This window comes from Eretmochelys imbricata, chromosome 9 (assembly GCF_965152235.1).
Source record: "Eretmochelys imbricata isolate rEreImb1 chromosome 9, rEreImb1.hap1, whole genome shotgun sequence".
In the NCBI taxonomy this organism is placed as follows: Eukaryota; Metazoa; Chordata; order Testudines; family Cheloniidae; genus Eretmochelys; species Eretmochelys imbricata.
Window position 1 is genome coordinate 85,211,262 of NC_135580.1, and position 25,428 is coordinate 85,236,689.

At 41.4% G+C, this 25,428-nt stretch overlaps 1 protein-coding gene across 1 annotated transcript in view; it reads left to right on the forward strand.

The window, feature by feature from the left end:
- The window catches only part of COL4A6 (collagen type IV alpha 6 chain), a 120,989-nt gene that overhangs the window by 35,722 nt on the left and 59,839 nt on the right, over positions 1 to 25,428 (forward strand). Inside the window, exons 3-6 of the mRNA XM_077825567.1 lie at positions 13,500 to 13,634; positions 15,505 to 15,549; positions 21,680 to 21,796; positions 24,418 to 24,486. Of these exons, the coding sequence (XP_077681693.1) occupies positions 13,500 to 13,634; positions 15,505 to 15,549; positions 21,680 to 21,796; positions 24,418 to 24,486 (366 nt within the window). The remainder of the gene's footprint in view (positions 1 to 13,499; positions 13,635 to 15,504; positions 15,550 to 21,679; positions 21,797 to 24,417; positions 24,487 to 25,428) is intronic.

The following is a 25,428-nucleotide window of genomic DNA, read 5'->3' on the forward strand; positions in this document are numbered from 1 at the left end:
TGTCCTTCTGCTGACTGCTAGGCAAACTACTGGACAGGTTGATGGTGTCAGGTATCATGATGATGGATGTAGCATTAACACCTAGAGAAGGGAGGAGGAAAAGATGGACAAAATAATAGGAGGTATGACATTTATAATATAATTCTCCTCTTCCCCCCAAGATCCCACACTCCCAAAACTCGATCTTGTTCAACATGCACTACATTAATACTATACCTCTTAGACATTAAAATGTCCCCAGATGGAGAACTACATTTCTAGCTATTTCACTTATTAAATAAAATCTGACTGTACCTTGGGTGTCTTAAAAATTTTTTCTTGCCATCTTTGGCAAAAGCCATAAGCCCTGGTTATTGTGACAGAAGAATAGTATCTTATTAGAGTGATAATATGCAAGACAAAAGGGAGCACAAACACTTCCTCTGTATTAGAAACTGTATTAGTTGATTTAAAAGTTCTTTCACTTGTCACCAATTCATCTACCACTTCCTTCCCTGCTGTTTTAGGGTTCTACAGCCCACCTTTTATGAGTGTTTTAAATGCATATGGAGAAAGCCCATTTTATGTAAAAGCACTGTTTAGTACAGACCCATGCACTTTGCAGTCCAGCCTTCTCATTTGCTCGTTCTGGGTTTGAAGAGCTGTGTTCTCAGTACACAATTAGGCTTTGACAGTAACTGCCTTTGTGGGATATGTGAAAGTTGGCATCACTGCCCCTTTGTGCCACTGTGAAAATGTAAATCTTGCCAATCTGCCAAGAAATAGCCGTACTATCCTGGTACAGGAATGAGCACAGAATGCCCATTCCATTACATCTGCCCTAAATTCAGATCCCCATACATTTACCAGGAAACCCTAGCTATAAGGCCTCACAACCTGTGCTAAGAAAAAAGCTTTTAAGATATTTTGAACTGAAGTTCATTGTAAAAGAAGGAACTAAAGACAAGCCCAAACCAAATCCCCAGATCTGAACACAGCAAACTCTGGGGAAGTTTGGATCTGATTCTGACTTTCACATCTGGCTGAACCCTATCTGCCTTACTAGACACAATGCTCCTTTAACAGGAGTCTTAACAACATAGCTATTTGCAAGTTTTCACTTGTTCAATGCACTACTTAATACAACTAATTTTTTTACCAAAATCATTTAGCAACAATGAATCTTCTGTCCATGAAGAAGGGAGCCTGAAAATGCCAGCCAGAGGAGGAGGCAGGAAAAAGTTCATTGCCACTCTTGTTCATTTTAAATAGGTTTCTAGGAATGCTGTGGGATTTTTTGGTTTGTTCTCCATGGGCTGAATAATCCTAAATTCCAACTGTTGCTTCCAGTTCATGGATATTTTCCCCGCACTGCATGCTGCGAATTGCACTTAAAATATAGGGCTTCAGCCACAAGACCAGCTTTCTCTCATCCGTCAAATAATAGAATAAAAGGAACAGGTGCAATATATGTGCCTTGAAACTTTGATAAATATCTTTGTATTCTCATTGTAGTGTACAGGAATTGGGTGGTATCCCTTTAAATAGAATGTGAGCCCTCTAGTGGTGCTCTTTGTGTTCTGTGTTTACAGAAGAGCAGGGTGTATATGTAGCTGGGCCTTGTATGCTCTAAATCAGTGGTTCTCAACCAGGGGTACATTAGGGTACACGTGCCCCATGAGATACACAAAGGTCTTCCAGGGGGTACATCAGCTCATCTACATATGTGTCCAGTTATACAACAGGCCATAAAAAAAGCACTAGTGAAGTCAGTACAAACTAAAATTTCATACAGACAAAATGAGAAAGTCAGCAATTTTTCAGTAACAGTGTGCTGTGACACTTTTGTATTTTTAGGTCTGATTTTGTAAGCAAGTAGTTTTTAAGTGAGGTGACATGGGGTACATAAGATAAACCAGACTCCTGAAAGGGGTACAGTAGTCTGGAAAGGTTGAGAGCCCCTGCCATAAATAGTAAGCCTGGTTATTTGGACTCTGCTGTGCCTGTGTGGTTCCTTCATATTACATTTGTTGTGTAAAGAGCAAAAGACACAAACTCATGGTTCCCTTCAATTTCTGGCATTTGTCAACGGGTCAGAAAAATAACATGATTAAAATATGATAAAAATGGGAGGCCCAGTTTTGATCAGCTGTGATACGTAGGTTACTCTGTGGCAGGTCTGTCTTTTCACATGAAGATTTTAAAGTAAACAGAAACCTAATTAAAGGGTAAATAAGACTTCAAGAACTAGTGGGAGTACAGATAATGAGACATAAAGGAAAGGGATGGAAAACGTACCCTCTTTCTGGCAGTTTAGAATTGTGTATAATGAATCCATCACTATGTATTAATCATGAACCAAACATTTTTTAATTATGCTTTTAAATCCAGTCTCCAAAGAGCAGTCAATAGAGGGGAGTTTAAATGACCCCTCACCAGAGCTATAGCAGAACAGATAGACTAAAGTCTAGGCTTTGCTAGCCTGTGAAAGAGCAGAGAATTGTTGATACCATGGGGAGTAGTAGTTGGGAATCATACCAGCTAGAGAGAGGCCCTGCAATAGTAGCCGGCGGGGTCAGCAGATGCTACTGACCCCTTTTGTAACCCTGACCCATTTCCTGAGCCTGGAGTTAAGAAATAAAAGAGCAGTTTTTTGGTAGCCCCATGCGTCAACTTATGCAGCAGTGGCAGAATTCCTATTGCAGTGTTCTCACCTATTTGCTGTACCTGTGTACATTTTGTGTGAGTGTTGTCATGATTTGGCTCTGATGGAAGAGTAATTTTTAAAAAAACGCCTGTGGTTTTGTTTGTTTTTTACTTTATATATGCTGCTTGGGTTGCCTTTCTGTTGATCTGCAAGAACACTCTAGAAAATTGGAACTAAGCAAGTCCCCGGAGTAGCCCCTCTTTGTTAATTTTCTTTGTAAATAACTGATGCTTTTGTACTGAAAATTCAGCTTAAGACTTGTACACCTCGTGGTGACAATAAGTGCCCTTCTGTTAGGTCAGGGCAGAAAAATGTTGTGACAGCTGCTGTCCTAAGCAAATGGGTTTGGGAGCTGTGAAGGGGGTGGTTTTCTAGTTTTGTTTTTTATCTGTAATGTATGGGCACTGAAAATAGGAGGAGAGAAAATAAGAATTAAGAGATTGTAAAATCTCAGAAACCTTTTGTTTCCCTGTGCACTTTTGGGAAAAGTGCTCAGTTCCCAAAATAAAATAAAAATGGGTTTTCAATCAGTTAGACCCCCATAAGCTGTGATCTTGCTGTAAGAGTTCATAATTTAGTCCACCCTCTGAATTTCAATTTTATTTCTTTTAGGACATTAATGAATGTAACATAAGGGCCAGACTTTCATGAAGTGTGAACAGTTCTCACCCACAGACAACGCCCATTGTTTTCACATGCAGTTGTCACAATTGTTCACATGCTAGACTTGTGCATGCACAATTTCTGATGCCTGAATAGTTACTAATGTGTGTCAGTAGTCAATTTGCGTGTTCCATCACAGTAACTGTACACAAATTGAGTGTGCTATTGCAAACACCAATATGCACCTAGCTCTGGGCTCCCTTTAAAAAAAAAGGGGGAGGTGGGGGGTCCTTAAATGCATCATCGTTCTTTTGCAATAGCAAAACTTTCTTCCTCAGTCAAAGATGAAAGCATGTAAAAATAAAATATATCAGCTTTTAAAAATATTTTCTTGAGCGATACAGCTACTTTAGGAGAGTGATTTTCTAACGCTGGCTGCATAGTTACTATGCGTTTTACACCTTGGTGTGAGCATAATAGGGAAGGAAAGGAGTCCAAGTTTTATCTGTGACATAACCTGAAAGATATTGAGATGTCAGGCTAGCTGGGTGGTCATGACCACTTGGTCTAAATAAACAGAAAGAGAGAAGAGTGGATATGCTAGAAGACTCAGGGTAACAGCCCATCCTGTATTTTTAGGGATGTCACTTATTTGGTATCTCATCTCCTGTGAACCATATAACATAAAGAGCTGCTGATCAAGTGAAAAGTATGATTTTGAGCTATAACCATGCAGAGGATCAGTCAGTGTGATACACGTATGTTATTTTGTTTTTTTAAAAACAAGTTTTGTCCCATATATTTCATATTTATGTCTTTGAAATGCAGGTTCATTGACTGCTTCCAGTAGTAAATCATATGGCTTCTTTGTGAAACCCTGTTGACTTTATTAACTTTCCATTTTTCAAAAATGAAACCATGAAAAATTGTTCCTGTTTTTGTCAAATTTTCTGCAACATTTATGGTATTTTGATTGAATACTTTAAAAGAAAACTTATCAAAATGTTGCTTTGTTTTCCAAAAACAAGGGTTCGGTAGCATCATTTGCTCCATGGGACAACAAATCATTTAAAAAAATAAAGATTGCAATTTTCCATCATTGTGCAAAATATTTGATCCTTAGAAGGTAGAAAGCTCTTGTGGCTCACTTTTTAAAGATTGCCATGTGAACACGCCAAATATCGCCTTACATGAACATAGGGTTTATAAGGTGAATCATGAAATTAAATAATTTATTGTAATATGGAAAAAAATTATCTAAAGAAAAATATAGATGTGCAAGTAAAAAAGCCCATGAGCCTCCTGGTTGGTGTTGAGAGGGTGAGGTGGTTTAGCAGTCCAGGATTTTTTTATCTCTTAGCCATAATTTTTGTTCCTGTGTATAACTTTTATTACTTGTTTTAAGATCAGTGGAGGTGTTTAGCTAATGGAAGTTGTGTGGAGGAATGTAGTGAACGATGTGGCAGGAATGTGGAAGCCATTTTTGCACCTGTATTTCACTGAGTTTTTAGAGGAGGAATTGAAGACTAACTTATCCCATTAAAAGTACAAAGGGATTTTCCGTAGGGAGAATATAATTCCCCAAGGCAGAATTTGACCAGGACACTGCAGGTCTGACCCCTAATTTTTGGAAGGGTTTTTAATTGGTGGTGGTTGTTGGTATAATGATGACAATAATACTTAGAGGCCCAAGTTGAGATCACAGACCTGTTGTGCTAGGCACTGTGCATGTAGTAAGAGAAATCACTGCTCCAAAGAGCTTACAGTATAGACAAGGGGCGGGGGGAGAGGAGGAAGCAGAGGAGCAGGGAGTGGAAGTGACTTGCCCACTGCCACACAGCAGGTCAGTAGGAGAGCTGGGAATAAAATCTATGCTGCCTCCCAGTGAGAACAAATCATATTCATGACGACAAGCAGACAGGGGCTCCGTATTTACATCTCATCCATCCGACGGTAGCATCGGCAGTAGCACGGCTGATCACTCGGTATAGCATTGGTTCAGTGGCTTGAAGCTGGATCCTGCAAGGTGAGAAATGTCTTCCACTACTGTTGACCAAAGTAGGAGCTGAGGGCACTAGGCACCTCTAAAGATCAGGCATATGATGAAATTGCCCATTCAGCACCAGTACTTCCTGCACTGCAGTCCTTGGATTATCCTGGAAAGTTTCAGGACTCATCCTGTTTAGCTTATACAGTAAATTATAACATTTATTTTTAGGGCCAATTTTTTTTAAAGGGCCTTCAGTTTTCCTCCTATGGTCAATTGTGGGTGCAGCATTTTGTGCACAAGTTTAGACTTCTAAGTACCTGTCTCTCGAGTGCATCATTGGCACCAGCAATTATTTTGCATCAGTAAAACTACACCTACGTTTGTTTGTGGAAGAAAAAGTGCACACACTGGCTAGAGTGAGGCCCCTTTAAAAATGTGGGCACTGAAGTCCCCTCCAATCCAGGGCCCTTGCAGTTCTGTACAACAAATAACACAGTGCCATAATTAATTGCCTTGCTAAGATCACAGGTCATGCCAGGGAAAACAGCACTCCGTCTAAATAATGCAGTCCCCAGTTCAGGAAAGCATTAATACACATGCTTAACTTTAAACATGTGCTTACATCCCATTGACTGTTTAATCCATTGAGTCTTAATTTTAATTAGAAAATAACAGTAATACCTAGCACTTTACATTTTCTGTACTTACCCTGGCACTTGCTCTGTTTTACGTCTCATGGAGTCCTGTTGACTTTGTCCCTCTTCATTGCTTGCCGCTGGTGAATCAATAACCCTGGAATAAGTTGCTACTCAAAGTGAGTAAAGGTTATAGGCCTGGGCCCCAAATAAGCAAGTACTTATATTATTTTGTGCCAGCGAACTCAAGGAACAGTTTTCATAGCACTGTCAGGTGCATGATCCTGCTCCAGACCTTGATTAGAGAAAACAGTAAACAAATTGACTCTTCTCCTTCCACCAAACAAAAGCATTAAGAAAATGTATGTTTGGAATTCATGGAGCTATGTGGAGCCACCTCAGCCAGTGAGTGGAAATTTCTGTGGGATATTAAAGTGGTCAAAAGGGGCAGGGACAATAGACTAATGGTGACTTCTTTGTTTGCATGGTAGTAAATTCCTTACTGAGGCACGATCATCGCCCATCATGCTGGCCTTTCAAACTGACAGTCCAGGAGACAGGTGAATTGAAGTGAGAGCCAAGGGGGGCCCCACATTTGATAAAATGATTTCCATTTCAAAAGGCACTGGGATCAAAATGTCTTTTCAGGCAGTTTTGTGTTGTTTCCTTCCATGATGTGGTGCTTCAAAGGGAATATGTTGGCCCCATCACTCAGACACTTTTCAGTCTTGGTTACTGCAAGCAGATACCAGAGCAAAAACATTAGCAACTGGATGAAAAGTTTGAACCACTTGTTTTTGCATTTTTAGCTGTTTGCAATAATAAATAAATAACTTATTTGCAATAAGTGTTTAAATCACATTGAGTTTGTGGCACAAATGGATAAAGTCCAGGAAATGCCAAAAGAAATGTAATGTTCTGTCATGAAGTTATGCCATTTGCTTGGTTCCTACCACAGCGACATCACTCCAAGAACACAGCTATCCTAATCGAGAGGTGGTTGGGTAATAAAAAACAGATACACAAATACATTTGTGAATGAAAGCTCATGTTGTGGTTCACTATCATTCACAAGGTTGAGTTTTTTACCTATTTGGAAATATCCAAACAAGTATTGGGTAGTCATGAAAATGTTCACAAGTCGCAAAAGTTTCAGAGGTTTTAGCACAAGTCCTTATTCATCCAAAAATCCATACTTGGCAGGTGTTGTTTGATATCCATTATTAAAAAATCTATTTATTAAAAAAATTGTCATCCAGTCAAGAATTAGAAACAATACCACATGGCATAGGTGTGCAATGGGGACCTGATCCTGATTGGGGGTCCTAGAGGGTACTATAATATAAATACTGAGCAATAATGATGATTAAAAACAGAGGGCTCTGTTGATCTGCTAAAGTTACTGTTGAATGTGACTTAAAGTTTCTCTTCGGCCTTGTCTTCGCTGCTAAAAAAGATGTGGGGTTTCTTACTTCAGGGACTAATGTGCATGAACTATACCGAAGTATTCAGAGGAGCAGCCGTGTTAGTCTGTATCCGCAAAAAGAACAGGAGGACTTGTGGCACCTTAGAGACTAAAAACACAACGAAGACAAGGCACCTTAGTTTTCCTGAGGTTGGGGTAAACTCTCTTAGATCAACCCAAGGGGGAGTGGGGTGAAGAGCTGACCGTATGATAGTTCATGTGCATTAAGATAACCCACAGTAAAAAATGCCAGGTTTCAGAGTAACAGCCGTGTTAGTCTGTATTCGCAAAAAGAAAAGGAGGTCTTGTGGCACCTTAGAGACTAACCAATTTATTTGAGCATAAGCTTTCGAATGCATCCGATGAAGTGAGCTGTAGCTCACGAAAGCTTATGCTCAAATAAATTGGTTAGTCTCTAAGGTGCCACTAGTACTCCTTTTCTTTTTAGTAAAAAATGCATCTTTTTTAGCAGTGAAGACAAGACATATGTTTCAGCATGGAATACACTGTTTCCATCCTCACAGACTTCAAAGGAAGCAAGGGGAATTCATGAGAGCCTGTTTATCATAGTCTAATCACATTACTTGAGAGATTAGAGGCACTTCGCTGTGTCTTTGTGAGTTTAGTGACATGCCAGACCCATCTTCAAGTGCTATTAAAATCTTCCTTGTGGGATGCTAAGTAAATAGGAAATATTTTACTCCTTAGGATTAGAACACAGAGAACACACTGAATTCCCTCATCAAAGTGAAGGAGTACTTGTGGCACCTTAGAGACTAACAAATTTATTTGAGCATAAGCTTTCGTGATGAAGTGAGCTGTAGCTCACGAAAGCTTATGCTCAAATAAATTGGTTAGTCTCTAAGGTGCCACAAGTACTCCTTTTCTTTTTGCGAATACAGACTAACACGGCTGTTACTCTGAAACCTCATCAAAGTGACTCAGACGGAGACAAGACTTGCATAAGGGTCCATGCTGCCTCCACTGGACACATTTATCAAATTGGATATCTCAGAAAATATATTTGTTTAAACTGTAATTTCATATCAGTTCAAGAGTTGTTCGTTTAGGGGTAGAATTCCACACTTCTGTAATGATGTGAAGAGTTACACCAAGCGAGGGCATCACAGAAATCTTGGGAGACAGGCCAGTCCTTGCCTACAGACAGCCCCGCAACCTGAAGCAAATACTCACCAACAACCACATACCACACAACAGAACCACTAACCCAGGAACTTATCCTTGCAACAAAGCCCGTTGCCAATTGTGCCCACATATCTATTCAGGGGACACCATCACAGGGCCTAATAACATCAGCCACACTATCAGAGGCTCGTTCACCTGCACATCCACCAATGTGATTTATGCCATCATGTGCCAGCAATGCCCCTCTGCCATGTACATTGGTCAAACTGGACAGTCTCTACGTAAAAGAATAAATGGACACAAATCAGATGTCAAGAATTATAACATTCATAAACCAGTCGGAGAACACTTCAATCTCTCTGGTCACGCAATCACAGACATGAAGGTCGCTATCTTAAAACAAAAAAACTTCAAATCCAGACTCCAGCGAGAAACTGCTGAATTGGAATTCATTTGCAAATTGGATACTATTAATTTAGGCTTAAATAGAGACTGGGAGTGGCTAAGTCATTATGCAAGGTAGCCTATTTCCTCTTGTTTTTTCCTACCCCCCCCCCCCCCCGATGTTCTGGTTTAACTTGGATTTAAACTTGGAGAGTGGTCAGTTTGGATGAGCTATTACCAGCAGGAGAGTGAGTTTGTGTGTGTATGGGGGTGGGTTTTTGGAGGGGGGTGAGGGAGTGAGAGAACCTGGATTTGTGCAGGAAATGGCCTAACTTCATTATCATGCACATTGTGTAAAGAGTTGTCACTTTGGATGGGCTATCACCAGCAGGAGAGTGAATTTGTGTGGGGGGGTGGAGGGTGAGAAAACCTGGATTTGTGCTGGAAATGGCTTTTAGATAAGCTATTACCAGCAGGACAGTGGGGTGGGAGGAGGTATTGTTTCATATTCTCTGTGTATATATAAAGTCTGCTGCAGTTTCCACAGTATGCATCTGATGAAGTGAGCTGTAGCTCACGAAAGCTCATGCTCAAATAAATTGGTTAGTCTCTAAGGTGCCACAAGTACTCCTTTTCTTTTTGCGAATACAGACTAACGCGGCTGTTACTCTGAAACCTGAAGAAACCTTGATTTCCTTAGCATAGTTGTATCTGAGTTAATAGGTGACCGCTTGATTGTAGAGGTGATGTGCCCGTTTTCAGCATATATTTCAGCTGTGTTGCCTTTACATCATCATCTGGCCTTCAGTTCAGAGCGTGCCATTGATGTTTGCCTCCGATTGAAAATGAGGTCATAAGAGAGAGACTGCAAAGTCTTTTCAGATCACAGTCCACCCCCTTGCAAATGTTACAATTCCCAGATAGAAAAGGTAGAAAATATTAAACAGATGGTACACTTGACCTCAGCCAAAAGACCAAGAAGAAGCAATTGCAACACAAGGGTTAGGGTCTGAAACTGTAAAAAAACAAACAAACAAACAAACAAAAAACAAAAAACACCTGTCCCTGTAATGAAGGTTTCAGAGTAATGAAGAAAGATCATGGGGTATGTGGTAAGATGATCCATCTAGGATGGGAAAGGAAACTGGAAGGCTTAAAAAAATGGATAAAAAATTATTTTTAAAATCCCAGATTAAAAACAGGTTAAAATTACAAACAAATATATATTTAAAATAAACCACAAAACCTTTTTCCTGCCAAGGCCTGGGGTTAGGGTTCCTTGTGCCTCCAGCAACAGCTCCTGAGAATGGTACTCAGTAGGGAGCTGCATTCCTTACTTTGTTCCAGGGAGTTAGTAATGTTAACAGCACTTGCAAGGGAAACATAGAATCTGAACACAGGTCCTAGAAGGTAAGTAAAAGAGGAGGTGGTTTAATTTTTTTAAAAAATTTCAAACTATATATTTTTAAATGTAGAGCCAAATTGTTTGCTGAAATATCTCTATTTAATTTAGCTGAGTTCTGCCAGCTGATAATATGGCCCTAAATGTCTACACATGTATAAAGTGCAAATGATACGGGATTTAAAACTGGTATTTATCTCTTTTGGATAAACACTGAATTGCCTAACTAGATACTACAAAATGTTAACACAAATCTCTGTTTTTGAGTATACGGTTGCCAGGATTATTTTATCAGGACTGCCAATTTAATGCAAGAACTTCCCATGTCCATTCACTCACCTGGTTGAACTGGCCATCCAGTCTTTTATAATCATCTTTGTATGAGTGACATTAACAAGTGTTTTCTTAACAAGTATTCTCTAATGCCAGCAGTTTAAATGGGAATATTTTACTCTCAACCAGTTGTGCTTTTACCTGCCTTCAGCAGATTTGTTTTCTGGGCATGAATTGAAGAGGGACAACACCTGCAGAAAGTTCATATTTCATTGTTGACACTTGTGAGGCACTAGCATCAATGTGTGTGTCCCTTTTTGACTGAGAAAAAGAGAATTGCAAAGAGAATGGACTATGCTTATCAATATAGAAGAACCTTGTCCTATATGATCAGCCTATGTTGTTCTTATATGCAGTTTTGCAAAATTGTCAAGCCCTTAGCGAGTTCCAGACTTGATTTAAAAGTTTACTTCAAATTACCGGACCAGCATGTGAATTATCTTGTTGATTTCATTTACTAATATTCATTGTAGCTAGAACTAAAGCATGTTTTCTTTTATTTTAAATGTTGTTCCAAATGGAAAACAATACTAGTTAATGAAAGGAAATTGTCTTTAACCTTATTTTTGTGAATATTTTGTGTCCTTGCATGACAGGCACTCTCCACTTTTTTAAAACAGTCGTTAGATTTGGGAAAATGTAACACGTACTATAGAATGTTGATACACATCTTCAGTCTTCTGCAAGTAACATCGGAACACCTGCAGTAAGCTCTATAAGCAGTTACAGATAAGTGTATTCAGATTTGGTGCTTAATTTGTGCCAGAGCTTGGCAGGACTGAGCCCTGGCACCTCTGGGCTTGGCAGTTCATAGCCCTGGCACCTCTGTTCGCTGCATCAGTTATGAATGTAAAAAAATTGCTTGAGCCCAGCACCTAATTGCTTGAGCCGCGGGAACCTCTTTCATTACAAATTAAGCACTGGTCAGATTACACACACTCTTACAAGGCAGCTCTGCATAACTCAGCCTTCGTTGTGATTTCTGTGGTGATACCAGAACAATAAAAGATGTTAAACTGTATTTGTCTCTGCAGTTTTAGAAAAGTTTGCCATCTTCTGGTAATGTTTAGTTACTGCATTATTTCCCCTGCTAATGGAGCCATTGTGGGGCTCTGGTTGCACAAATTGTGTCTGAACACAGATCACAAATATCATGTATTGTGTACATCCTCCAATTGCCACCAGAGTAACACTTTCTTTTCAACTGTAAATCGGTTTCAAAAATGCTGCGTGTTCTTGAGAATTAAGTTGAAAAGCTTGTTGGCGCCTACAAAATAACATTATCTGGATGAGAAAGAGGAAATGGACAAATATGTTTTACTTTTATAATATTGTTTTGTAGTGACTCCTACATATATCTCACTTAATCATTTCCCTGCCATTGCAGGGGCCTTGAGCATTGGTGTCCCTTGCAGCTCCGTCCCTCCTATTCTCTGCCTGTGGCACATCATAGTTTAGTCTCCTGTGGGCTATCATACACTGGACTTCTTTTCGGCTGTTGGATTTAACGTGCAGGCGCTGGCTGGTGTTGGTGGCATATGACATACAGGAGGTCAGATTGGATGATTTGGTGGTCCCTTCTGGCCATGAACTCTATAACTCAAATATGCTGTTGTGGCTGCATAAGCAATTTTGCTCTGAACCCTTTTTTCCAGTCTAATTTGTAGATGTGATCTGAGCCAGAGTTTGGGCAGATGAGCTTCAGTGTGGGAAGCAACTTTTTTAAAAAAATTGTTTAACTTGTATCAGCACAAAAAATACACATAGGGCTTCAACATGCAAAGTGCTGCACACTTTGGCCCCAGCCAGCAAAGCAGTTATGCACATGCTTAACTTTGTCTCATTATTTCCTTGTGCTCCCCTATGTATCTGTCTGTATCTAGCTGTTGTCTCTTGTCTTATGCTTAGATTGTAAGCTCTTTGGGGGCAGGGACCGTCTTTTTGTTCTGTGTTTGTACAGCACCTTACACAATGGGGTCCTAGTCCCCTTGAATTAAATGGAGTGACTCCTACTTTACAGTGGAGTATTTGAACAAAGAATTGGGCCAGTAATATTTATCAGATTGGTCAGCTGCAAGATCAGAGTTCAGGATTCTGCATTTCCCCTGCAGGAGATAATGATATTGTAGCTGTCTAAAGCTTTTGCAGGACAAACATTGTGCTCTGTGTTTTCTTTCTATATAAACCCTACAGAAGGTGAACACTTCCCTGGAAAACGGTATTCATGGCTTTTCTCTTCCTAAAGTTAGTCAGGATAGGAATAATGATGGTGCATAAGGGCTAGGGGGGCATGACCTAAAATCCACGTATTGTCTACCAAGCAACAGGAGAGGACATTGGAGTCCCCACTGATCTTGAGCCAAGTATGGTGATAGCCTAACATAAATGTGTTTTCTGAGTGCAAGGCTTCTGATTGCATGTGACCCATGCAAGACTAGCCATTGTATTGCATTTCCTGGCTTCCCTCTGTTGTGTTTGATACCAAAATGTTTGGTACAGACATTTTGTACTTATCATTAAAGCTTGGAACTGGAGGGGTCAACCTCATCTAGAAGTAATAAACCTAATTTCAAATGCCATTCGCCTCCATTGTTCCTACAGCCTGATGAATTGCCAGAAATCCTCCTGGAAAAGTAGGGGTGTCTTATTATTTGTTTAATTCACTCTTTATGCTTCATTCTACATTGTCTGAAATACCTCTGATGAGCATTATAACCAAGAATGTACAGAAGAACCTTCAGAGATCTTTCCTGATCTGCCTACAGTTCTCTGGCCAGTGTTGTTTTTTTTTGAGACATGCAGGGCATTTGTGAAGCATGGAAAATTTGACTTACCTCTTACTGTAACCCTTTCAGGGTCGACCGGGATCTATTGGGAACCAAGGACCTATAGGTGTTCCAGGATTTGCTGGGCCAGAAGGTTTGGCAGGGCCAAAAGGTGAGAGAGGGGCAGTGGGCTCTCCAGGATCAGCTGGACTGAAAGGAGATAAGGTAGGTTCAGTAAGTGTTTTCCTCTTTTTCCCTGCAGTAGATGTGATCACAGCAGCTCTTTATGAGTGAATAAAAATAGTACTGGACTATCTCACTGCTGTTAAATTTTTGAGAAACATCTCCAGAGGAACCACTGTGTTTAGTCTGAGGGTGACAATCTTGGTCGCTGAATTATACAGCGTAGTATACACAGTCCAGCCTGTCACTTTCTGTTGGCTGATTCACAGTAAAATGGGCTTCAACATTGCATGTGGAGTCTTTTGCTTTACATAACCATCAGAATGTATTTTGCCCTGACATAAGTCACAAGAAGAGATGAAAGAAGGGTGGGGCATTACTAGGATACCCCTAGAGGGAAATCTAACAGCCTTACCTATTTCTGACAGTCAGATCCTACCAAAGTTAAGTGAGTGATCATCATGTTGGGAGGTGAAATTCTTTGTTGGAAAGTGCAAAGTAATGCACAATGAGGGAATAATATATAAATTACTTCTACATCTTATTAGGTTCTAAATTAACTGTAACAACATCGTAAAAAGACTGGAACATTACTGAACTCAGTGAAAACATCTTCTCAAAGGGCAGCAGTGGCCAAAATAGCAAACACAATTATGAGCTATATAAGGAATGGAATGGGATATAATACAGAAGATATTATAATGCCATTAGTGATCAGTTCTGTCACCCCACCTCAAAAGGGACACAGCAGAAATAGAGGGCTTTCAGAGACAGGTGATGAGAATGAAACAAGACATGATCAAACCCTCATATTAAGAGAGATTAAAAAGATTGGGACTGCTTACCTTATAGAGGAAATGAGTAAGGATTCAGAATAATGACAGGTGTAGAGAAAACAGAGAGGGCATGGCTATTCAGCCTTTCTCCTAAGACAAGAATAAGGGAACATTCGGTGAAACTGAAAAGCAAAACATTCAAAACTGAGCAGAGGATATACTCCACCCCCCTTCCCACAGTGCACAAATATCCTGTGGAACTCATTGCTCCAAGGTTTTGCTGAGTCTGAGGTGGGCAGGATTCAAAACAAGGATAAAAAGAACATCCAGAATTATAACAATAACGTCTAAAAATAATAATCAAGAGTTCTGGAAGAGAGAAACTCTCCTGCTTTAGGGCAGAAGCCAGCCTCTGACTATCAAGGATTAGGAAGAACCTTTCCCTGACGGACACTTATCCTGGAGCTGCCTGCTTTGCACCTTCCATTGAAGCAGCAAATATTGGCCACTATTGAACCACTTATCCGCTCCGGGATAGCTGCTGCTATCATAGACATTTTCTTTTACTATGGAGGTACATGCAACATCCAGCAGCTCTAACAGGTTGGCAGAGACAAGACATTATTCAGTTGGAACAGATGAAGGAGTAATGTAAATTAATATAATATTTTGCATATTTCTCAGCTGGCAACATCTGACAATAATGGTATAGGCTGGTTCAGACAAAATTGCAGATCCAATTGTAACATTTCTTGAAACATTTGTGAGGCCAGGATTTAATCTCTATTGAAAGCCATGTATTATTAGCATCACACTGTGCCCCAGAGGTGCAATAACAATTTGTGTTTCACTTTTAAAATACTGAGTGAAAACATTTTGGGGGAATTAATTTAGCAGCCTGTCTGCTGAGCATCCTCAGTTCCAAGCTCATTGACTGCAATGAAAATGAAGGAGCCTGTGTGCCTAGTATGAGATGTTCTACTCCTTTTACTGAGGATATCTGATCATCTACCCTCACAAGATGTAGAATACAAGAGTTACCTGAGTGATACATGATACATATAAAGAATAAAATGCGTGTGACTGACGCATAGGATTGTCCAAGTAAAGTATTACTTGTGTCCTCTTTCCTTTAGGGTCCAATGGGAGTTCCTGGATTTCAAGGCATCAATGGGATTCCGGTGAGTTTTTGTGTGTAAATATATAAATATAAGGCAATTGCATTTGAGCACAGAGACAGCATCCCAGCATGCGCAAGGGCACAATGCCAGGCTCGTCCCAAACCTTTTCTATAATATTTATTATAATAATTTTAATGTAATTATTTTACCACTTTATCTCCTGTCTGGGGTAAAAGAGGAGGGTTGATTAGAGTCTATAGGGGCTCTATGTCATTTGTAAGCGACTCGGATATCTTGATGGTAAGTATCAGATAAATGGACATTTGCAAGGGATACATCCATGTTGTATACGAACGAGAACTGAGTCTGAGGCATGTTTGCACCTATAATTCAGCCTCACCAATGTTCGAAGGTGTTCACATCCAACATTTTAGTTCAGAACTATTTCTAGTAAATTCTTGTTGCGAGTGAAACTGCTAAATTGGAGTTGAGAGACCCTACGGAGATTCTTTGCTTCCCACCACCTGGGGCTCATTAGTTCTAATTTGGATCTGGGCTGGTCAGAACATTTTGCCAATAAAACAGAAAAGAGGCAGCTACAGCGTTTTCCAGATAATAGAGCTAAATACAAACTCTCCCCAGCTTATCCATTTTATTTGCTTTCTTTTTCTTTAGAACTTTGACAGAGAACTTGAACATTTTTTTGTCAAAAAATTGTTTTCTGTCAAAAACTGAATTTTCATAATAAATTCAAAATCCAGAATATTTTTACTTGCTCCACTCTGTTTTCTTGCAGCTCTTCTTGCATAGATGTCTTCCAGATCCCTTCCTTATTGGTTCTGGTTTTGTGGTTTGTTTTTTTTTTAATGATGCAGACTATCCTCTTCTATTCTTTTCTCTCTCTACATTATTTGGTTCACTTTGCATTTTTTCCCTTTCTGTAGTCTAATTCTCTTCTGTTCTTTGCTGATTTTTCCATTTTCTGTATCCTTCTTTCTTCTCCACCTTGTGTGTTCTCCCTCGCTCTCTTTTCTAGAATTGATTAAATACTCAAAAAACTGACAGTTTCTGAAAATGTTTGTTGGAAATGTGCAGTCGGGACCATGTGGGCAAGCTGTGCTCTGCTCTCTCCTGTTCCACCCAAGTTCCTCTCCCTGCCTTCAGCAATTTGTTTCTTTTCTCCTTCCCCTGCTCATCTTTTGCCTGCTTTCTGTTCTCTTCTGCTCCCTTTCCACTGAGGTTTTTTTTCTTTTTCCACCAGCCAATCCTCAAACTGTAACGAGACTGAGCTGTTCCCATAATATTGAATATAATTGAACACATTGTGGGAACAAGCTGTTCTCAGGGTGTTTTTTCAAATAAGGCTCTGGGGAGTGGGAATTCCCAACATGGCAGAGGGTGATACTGTCGTGGAGAGTGCTAGGAAGCTGGCAGCTACAGACATTCTAAGCAAAGGCTAGGGGAGTTAGACAAAGGGGATTTGAAACCTCATGCCTGTCTGGATCTGATCTGTTTTCTTTACAGCATGCTGCAGGTGGATGAGTGGGAGGAGGCTGATTTTGCTCATTGTGAAAACAGATTATTCAAGAGTATGGCCCTTCTTCCTCTGAACTCGACTGGATTGGAGCCATCTTCCCCTTACAGATGCAGAGAAGGGGCAGTGGAAATTTTAAAAGCAGTGCATTTTGTTTTCATTCTTGCTGCTGAGATAAATGCTTCTTTTCATGGTGAAAATAGAGAATCCTGCTACTTGGAAAAATATGTATAGTTCTCCAGTATTATTGTAATCGCATTTCAGGATAGGGAAAAGCTTAGACTTGTTGTGAAATACATATCTACAGTCATTATCTAGGGTGTGTGTGGAAATACATTGCTTTGCCTGCACAAGAGTTAACACCGTAACCGCTGTTCTGATTATGGTATGTGGGCGTGAGGGTGTGTGTTTTATCAGTATTCCCGAGGTTTGCTCAAAGGGGACTCCTAATGGTGACCCTGTGGGAGGTGGTGGTCAGCTGAGGTCACCTGTGAGATGTTGATAGCTGGTAAATCTTGGTGTTGCAGTTGGGCTGATGCATCCCTTTGATCTAGTACATACAGCAGCATGTGTTTATTAATTGTTAGCCTTAGACAGATTGTAGAAAAGGCTTTTAAGTCCTCCTCTCTACTGTATATGTTTAGTTTTTCCCATGGGGATTAGTTTCAAACACATCCCTGGCAAAGGTTTGGAAATAGAGAGAGAAGATTTATATGGTTTTAGCTGAATATACAGGACTCTAAAAGGAAATGTTTCTACGAGTCGTGAGTCATTGCCTGTGCCAGGAAACACAGACCTGGGCAGCAAGAGACTATATTTTGATCTTGGCGCTGGTCAGAATGGTCCCTTTGCTCTAATGCTAAATGAAGCTGCTTATTAAATTAGTTTTGGTTCACTCTTGTTTGCATATGTTTCCCTCTTCTTTTAAATATTTGTTGAGCTCTCCCGTTGAGATTGCCTTTGCACGAAGTCTGTCTGATTTAGAAAGCACGCTCTTCAGAGTCACGTTGTTAGGGTAGAGAGAGAGAGAGAGAGAAAGCAGGGCTCTAGTGCAGGGGTGGCCAACCTGAGCCTGAGAAGGAGCCAGAACTTACCAGTGTACATTGCCAAAGAGCCACAGTAATACGTCAGCAGCCCCCCATCAGCTTCCCAGCCCCCAGCGCCTCCCACCCACTGGCAGCCACCCCGATCGTGGGGTGCAGGAGGCTCTGGGAGGGGGGAGGAGCAAGGGCCTGTGGCAGAGCCAGGGGTTGAGCAGTGAGCACCCCCCTGGTGCATTGGAAAGTTGGTGCCTATAGCTCCAGCCCCGGAGTCGGTGCCTATACAAGGAGCCGCATGTGGCTCCGGAGCCACAGGTTGGCCACCCCTGCTCTAGTGGGACAAGTCACTTTGGAGGAACCGGTTCCCTTTTCTACTTCCCAGGGAACCTTTTCCCTTATGAGCGCCCCCCGCCCCCCTCCCCACGCCCACCCCCCCCACACACTCTGTGTTAGCATGAGCCTGCGAATCATCCACCTTGCCATGCCATAATTACAGACCGTAAAGTTCTCCTGAATTAGTCTGTTGTGGTACCTGTTGTTCCTTTTGTGCTGAGCTAGCAGATCTGGCAAAGCATGTGATAGCCGGAATTAGAGAAGGAGAGAGCAATGAAAACAATTAGTCACAATTTTTCAGGCCAAACGAGCTCTGTTGATCAGTGTGGAAAAGATCTCATTTAAGGCTAGATCCTGGGAGATGATGGGTACCTGCACCACTCAGTGAAGTTAGAGAGTTGTGGTTGCATCTCTCAAGATCAGGCCCTTACAACAGGATGTCACAAATTAACTAAGAATACAGATTAGCCAGAAGGTAGGGAATCCTAGGCTTTTCGCAGTCTGAAGGGAATGTATAATGTATGTGTGTGATGCTTTTTCAGAAGAGGCTTTAACTATCTAACATGTGGACGTTATGGAGACTGATACTGCTATTTAAATTCCAAGCGCCAAGTGCTAACACCTTGGTATTGTGTCACTGCCTGTCATTTAAATACACTTCACTCTACTTGTGCTAGTTCCATTGCACTGTCCCTTTTCTGTAGGGAGAAGGAAGGCATTAAACCACCAAGTACTACACCAGTGCCTGATCCCTCTACACAGGGCCAGATTCTGCCCTGAATTACGTCTGTACTACCCCATTGCTTCAAGTCAGTGAAGCTAGTCCAGGTTTATGATGGAGTGAAAGAGATCAGAATCTGGCTCATCCAGTACAGAAGGTGTTATTAGGATGCTATGATAGAAATGAAAAGATAGCATGTGGGGTCAACGTGCAACAATCTTTGCTGGAAAACTTACAAAAGCCCTTCCTGTCCCCACAAAAGCAACGTGTCCCATGGGATATTTGCTGTATGAACCAATAGCATGTGTTGGGTTTGAAAATAAGAGCAGTCATGACCCAGTGTTTGTATTTCATTACAGAGTAGCACGTTGACGTAAGATATGTTATAGCCAAGCCGAAGATAAGCAAATTAACAGTGATTAGAGTGTTTTATTTTTTTAAAGATTCTTTTGTGGGGAGCATGATATTGTGGTATGAACGGTGGTGTGGAGCCTTGTCTGCACACAAACTTTTGCATGGTTTAATTAAACTGGTTTAGGTATAGTGGTGCAAAACCCTGTGTGGACACTCTTATTTCCATTTAGCGTAGCCCTGTTCCTTTTTGGCTTAAGCGAAACCAAAGTGAGCCACTCACAGAGGTTTGCACCTGTTGAACTAATTCAGTTTAAATTCAGATCATTAGTTAAACCAGTGTAACTCACTGTGTAGACAAGACCTGAGAGTTCTATTTCCAAGACTGCCACTAAGTTTCTGTGTGTCCTTGGGCCAGTCACTTTGACCCAGATCTTCAGAGGTATTGAGGCTCCCAGCTTCCATTGAAATCAGGGGAAGTTAGAGGCCTAAATACCTTTGAGGATCTTGGCCTTAACCTCTCTGTGCCCCTGCTATGCTAGTTTCATCATAGATGAGGGGTTTGAGGTGCAGGACGGGGCTCCAGGTTTGGGGGGGCTCAGGACTGGGGCAAGGGTTGGGGCTCGACGTTGGGGCACGGACTTACCTCCAGCTGCTCCCGGTCAGCGGCACAGCCTGGGGGGCTAAGGCAGGCTGCCTGCCTGTCCTGACACTGCATTGCGCGTGCCCCGGCAGTGGCCAGCAGGTCCGATGCTAGTAGGCAGGGGGGGCAAGACGCTCCCCTGCTGCTCTTGCCTGCCGCAGGCACCACATCCCAGCTCCCATTGGCTGGTTCCCAGCCAATGAGAGTGCAGAGCCGGTGCTCAGGGTGAGGGCAGCACGTGGAGCCCCCTGGTCCCCCCGCCTAGTAGCCGGACCTGCTGGCTGCTTCCGGGGCGCAGCGCGGTGCTCCAGGAAAGGTAGGAACTGGCCTGCCTTAGCACCGCAGCACTGCTGATCAGACCTTTAGCAGCCTGGTCGGTGGTGCTGACTGGAGCTGCCAGGGTCCCTTTTCGACTGGATGTTCTGGTCGAAAACCGGACACCTGTCACCCTAAGTGAGGTATGAGAATGAAAGTGACGTGAATTTGGCTCCAACGGTCATGCATGAAGAATGCAGCATTCTGTAGCTCATTTTTCACTTCCCTCGGATGTGTCATTAATGTATCTAATGCTGCACCGTAAAGATGAATCTTCGGGATTAATTGAAAATGGCTTGTGAAATGGTTCAGGGCTAGGGCCGTGGAGACAGACAGAGCTGTCAGATATGTACTGCTCTCCTTCTGGTCACAAAATTCTGCCTCTGAATGGCACACATCTCATTCCTGTGGGAAGGAGGATGGAATGAGGAGACACTTAATACCCTGGCATTTTCTTTGATTGATGGTTCTGCCTGCCCTTGTATTGTCCACACAACCCCTATGTCACTCAAGAGAAACTAATTAAAAGGGCCATATTCTGATCTTCTTTACATCAGTGTAAATCAAGAGTGACTCCACTGTAGTTAATGGAGCTACCCCAATGTAAAACTGGTGTGAGATCAGAATCAGGCTCATTTCCCTGCTATTAACTGATCATTACAATGACTTTTGTTCAAGGCAATTAGTAAAAGGCTTTCGGGTCAGTGAAATAATTTGAATGTAGAACAGTTTGGAACTGTCAGTGCGCAGCACTGTTGGGCCTATTCCTGCTCTGACTCTTATACATTCAGTTCCCACTGATGGCAACTAGGAGTTACACCCCTCTGTGCACTAGGCCCATTGCCTGCTGTTTCCTACCAAGTGTGCTGTATTGCTTGCACTGTGCTGGAGGAATGTAGAATGAATACTGCCCTGCTAGGACCCCACAAACACAAGATGTTTGTGCTTCTTTTGACACCATCCCAGGGAGACAGATTTTAATTAATAATCAGATAAATTTATCTAAGAGTTTTGCAGTCAGGTTCCAAAGTAGAGAGCACAGGCTGATTAAGCTCTTACTACTGCCCTCTGCAGGCTTGGCTTTCTCTGCAGGTGGAGGAAAGCTGCCACACGGCAGAACTCAGGGGTGAGCCCTAGACTGTCTTTGTGTTGTGCTGTAATGTGGTAGACAATAGGATTTGTGGGACAATATTTTTAGTGCTAAAATATTGTATATAATTAATTCTCTCTCTTTCTCTCTCTCTTTCATACAGGGCCACCCTGGCCAGCCAGGGCCCAGAGGTTTTCCTGGCCTTGATGGCTGCAATGGTTCTATTGGGAGTCCTGGTGTTTCCGGGTTGGATGGGTTTCCTGGTACACAGGGGCCACCTGTACGTTCTTAGGCTAACACAATATTTTCTGGCGCTCTTGCTATTTACTAAATGACTCATGAATCCTTGGGGAACATGGATAGTGTTATTTGAAATCAACTCATGTTGTTTCTAGGTGAATTTTTTTTTTAGATTCAGTGAATAAAAGAGTAACTTTAGAAGATAAAGTTCCTGAAGGTGGGTATGTTGCCACATTAGAATAAACCTTCAGTCCCTGACAATCCTCACGTGGACTTCAAGGTGAACAGGATCTAGCCCTTATGTGTTTAATTCTGCGAGGTGCTGAACGCCCCGAGGTCTCATTGACTGACTGTAGTAGGAATTGGAGGCACTTGCAGGATCAGCCAGAAGACGCCCAATTCAGAAAAGCATTTAAGTGTGTGCTTCAGTGCCACTGAGTCAATTGAATTGAATCGTGTGCTTAAAGTGAAGCATGCGCTTTAAGCACCCTTCCTGCATATGGGTACTTTCATGAACTGTGGTCTAACTCAGGAAATTGAGGTCTTAGGATACTTAGGAAAGATTACCAGCAATTTAACAAGCTGAATAATTGATTTACTAGCTGTAATGGTTGCTCTGGATACCTCTTGTTATGAGCAGCATAACATAGTTTTGTGCAGTATGTCACAAGATATGTCTAGCTGATGCCAACTCTCATCAGTCCCTTGCAAGACACCTTTTCATAATGTGTCAATGGTTGGCTAGATGGAAGGATTTCAAGTTAAGTCTCAAACTGTTTGACTAGTCTAATTCCACTTGACAGCCTAACAGTGACTATAGTCTTGACTTGCTCATTTCCATGGCACTGTTGGGAATCCATTAGTGCATTATGCAAGTCTGCATTAATCTATATTTGCTAAACAACATCAGCAAAAAAGACTAATGGTAAAATTTTCAAAAGCATCTAAGTCTCATTGAAAGTCAATGGGATTTAGGTTCCTTAATGTGTGAGTCACTTTTGAAAATGGGACTAAAGCTCCTAAATTACTTGGAAAAAAGAAAAGGAGTACTTGTGGCACCTTAGAGACTAACAGATTTATTTGAGCATAAGCTTTCGTGAGCCACAGCTCACTTCATCAGATACATTCAGTGGAAAATACGGTGGGGAGATTTATATACATAGAGAACATGAAACAATGGGTGTTACCATACACACTGTAACCAGAGTGATCACTTAGGGTGAGCTATTACCAGCAGGAGAGTGGGGGGGGGAACCTCTCCTCACTGTATTTTCCACTGAATGCATCCGATGAAGTGAGCTGTAGCTCACGAAAGCTTATGCTCAAATAAATGTGTTAGTCTCTAAGGTGCCACATTCCTCCTGTTCTTTTTGCGAATATAGACTAACACGGCTGCTACTCTGAAACCTGTCATTAAATTACTTGGGCACTTTTTAAAATTTTACCCTAAGCCTTTAAATAAAGCATAAAGATATGCAATTATTTTCAACGTTGTACACTACCCTAGACACAGAATGGACTGGAAAAATGATCTTACAAACTTAACTCATATGAGTAATAGTTGGCAAATACGAGTGACACTATTAATGTCAATACACTGAATCTATATAAAAAATGTGGTACAAATGTATGCATGTGTCGAAACCAGAAGTTCACAGGACACTGAAAAACCCTAAGCAATATGATCAAGTTTAAGCGATGATTTCTAGAGAAGCCCATTTACTCATACATACTGTTCAAATTTCTTTTTTTGATAATCCTTGTAGGATTATATTTTTGGCCATAAGAGCTGGTTCTGCTCAGCTATCTTCCTTCAAATTAACATGAAATTACCTAAAATAAATCCAATAGGATGATTAAGATTAAGATCAGCTGGCTAAACCTAGAGCTATAAAATGAATTCATCCTGTATATAACTGCAGTTTCTTCAGTGGAGTTATCCCAGGATTCAGTTTGTCCCATAATGATTAATGTGTCTAAATTAAATTTAATTCAGTGGTGATTGGTTCAACCCGTCACAGAACAGATACGTGTATGAACAGAGATGTTAATAATAGAGTTACATACTATCAAAGAATATGTTAAAAATACTGGGACTCATGCCTTGTCTACACTACAGGGGGGAGATCGATCTAAGTTACACAACTTCAGCTACGTGAATAATGTAGCTGAAGTCGATGTACTTAGATCTACTTATGGCAGGGTCCACACTACACTATGTTGACTGGAGACGCTCTCCCGTCGACTCCCCTTGTACTTCTTGTTCAGGTGGAGTACAGGAGTCGACGGGAGAGCGATCAGTGGTCACTTTAGCGGGTCAAGACCTGCTAAATCGACTGCCTATGCATCAGTTGCCGTGCGTCGAACCCCTGATAAGTGTAGACAAGCTTTCAGTTGTCTGAATCCTCAAAATAAGAGAAAAATCTAAAGTAAGTGGGGAGAATACCAGATAAAATGTTTGTAGAGCTTCATTTAATTATAGCATGAAGATGCTTTGGTGTGAGAAGGTAAATATAAAGGGGTAGGTCCTCAGCTGGTATAAATTAGCATAGCTCCATAGAGGAGGGTCTGCCTCAGTGTATTTTGCTGAAAAAAAATTTCAAATTTTTTTAATACAGATTATAGAAAAATAGCTTTGTAAATTCATTCTTTTAAAAACAGGGTCGCTTTGGTCCCAAGGGTCCCAAAGGAGAACCTGCGTATGCCCAAGGTGGCCTTAAAGGAAGTAAGGTAAGAATTGTCAACATGCAGGAGAAGAAATAGCAGAAGAAACCTACATGCGCTCTGAATGCTACAGGGTCGATACTGTAGGTTAAATCACGCACAATGTTGGGCAAGGGTTCCATGGGTATGCTTGGATGCAGAGGCACAAATTATGGCTTATGAAAGCAGGCCGTAGCTTTATTTTTAACAACATAAACATTATTACACTGAAAACCTACAAGTACATAGTCCTTGCAACACAGATGCAAATTGTTCATCCGTCAGCAGGACTAATGTACACCCGCAGGACCATGGTCACCATGTCCGATTGTCCCCATATAGTTAGTAGACCATTGTTGTAGGGCACACCTAAGAATCTGGCACCTCTAATGCCAATTCTTGCACCTGCAGAAACCAACCATCCTCAAACTGAGAATGAGGGACCTCCTGCAGGCTTGTCCTGCCTTGTGTGAAGCAGTGGCAGGAGCTTCTAGGTGCAGGAATAACATGGAAGAGACCTTCTGTAGCAGCCACGACCCCTCTGTACATGGTCGCCTTCTCTCTTACATTAGATCTGTTGTGATAAAAAGCCAATGGTAGTCCTTGCCCTTAGAATTCCAGAGCGAAATCCTGTGGCAAAAATTCCTATTGACCTCAGTGGGGCCAGGATTTCACCCTGTCTCCATTAGTTAGGTAAAGCCACTGGATCATTTCTGAGTGCGACCAGCAAAATCTCTAGTGTATGTTAACATTACTCTTGCCGTTGGATTCCAAGCACTACCTGTTATCCCCATTGCTCTTTGACTGGGATGTACCAACTGGAAAGCTATTATATTCTTTAAACACATGAACATTATGGACTCGGTCCTGGCCCCAGTGAAGTCAGTGGGAGTTTTGCCACTGACGTTAGTTAGGTCAGGATTTCACCTTATGTGATTAATGAGGAACTGAGATATTTTTATTCCTGAA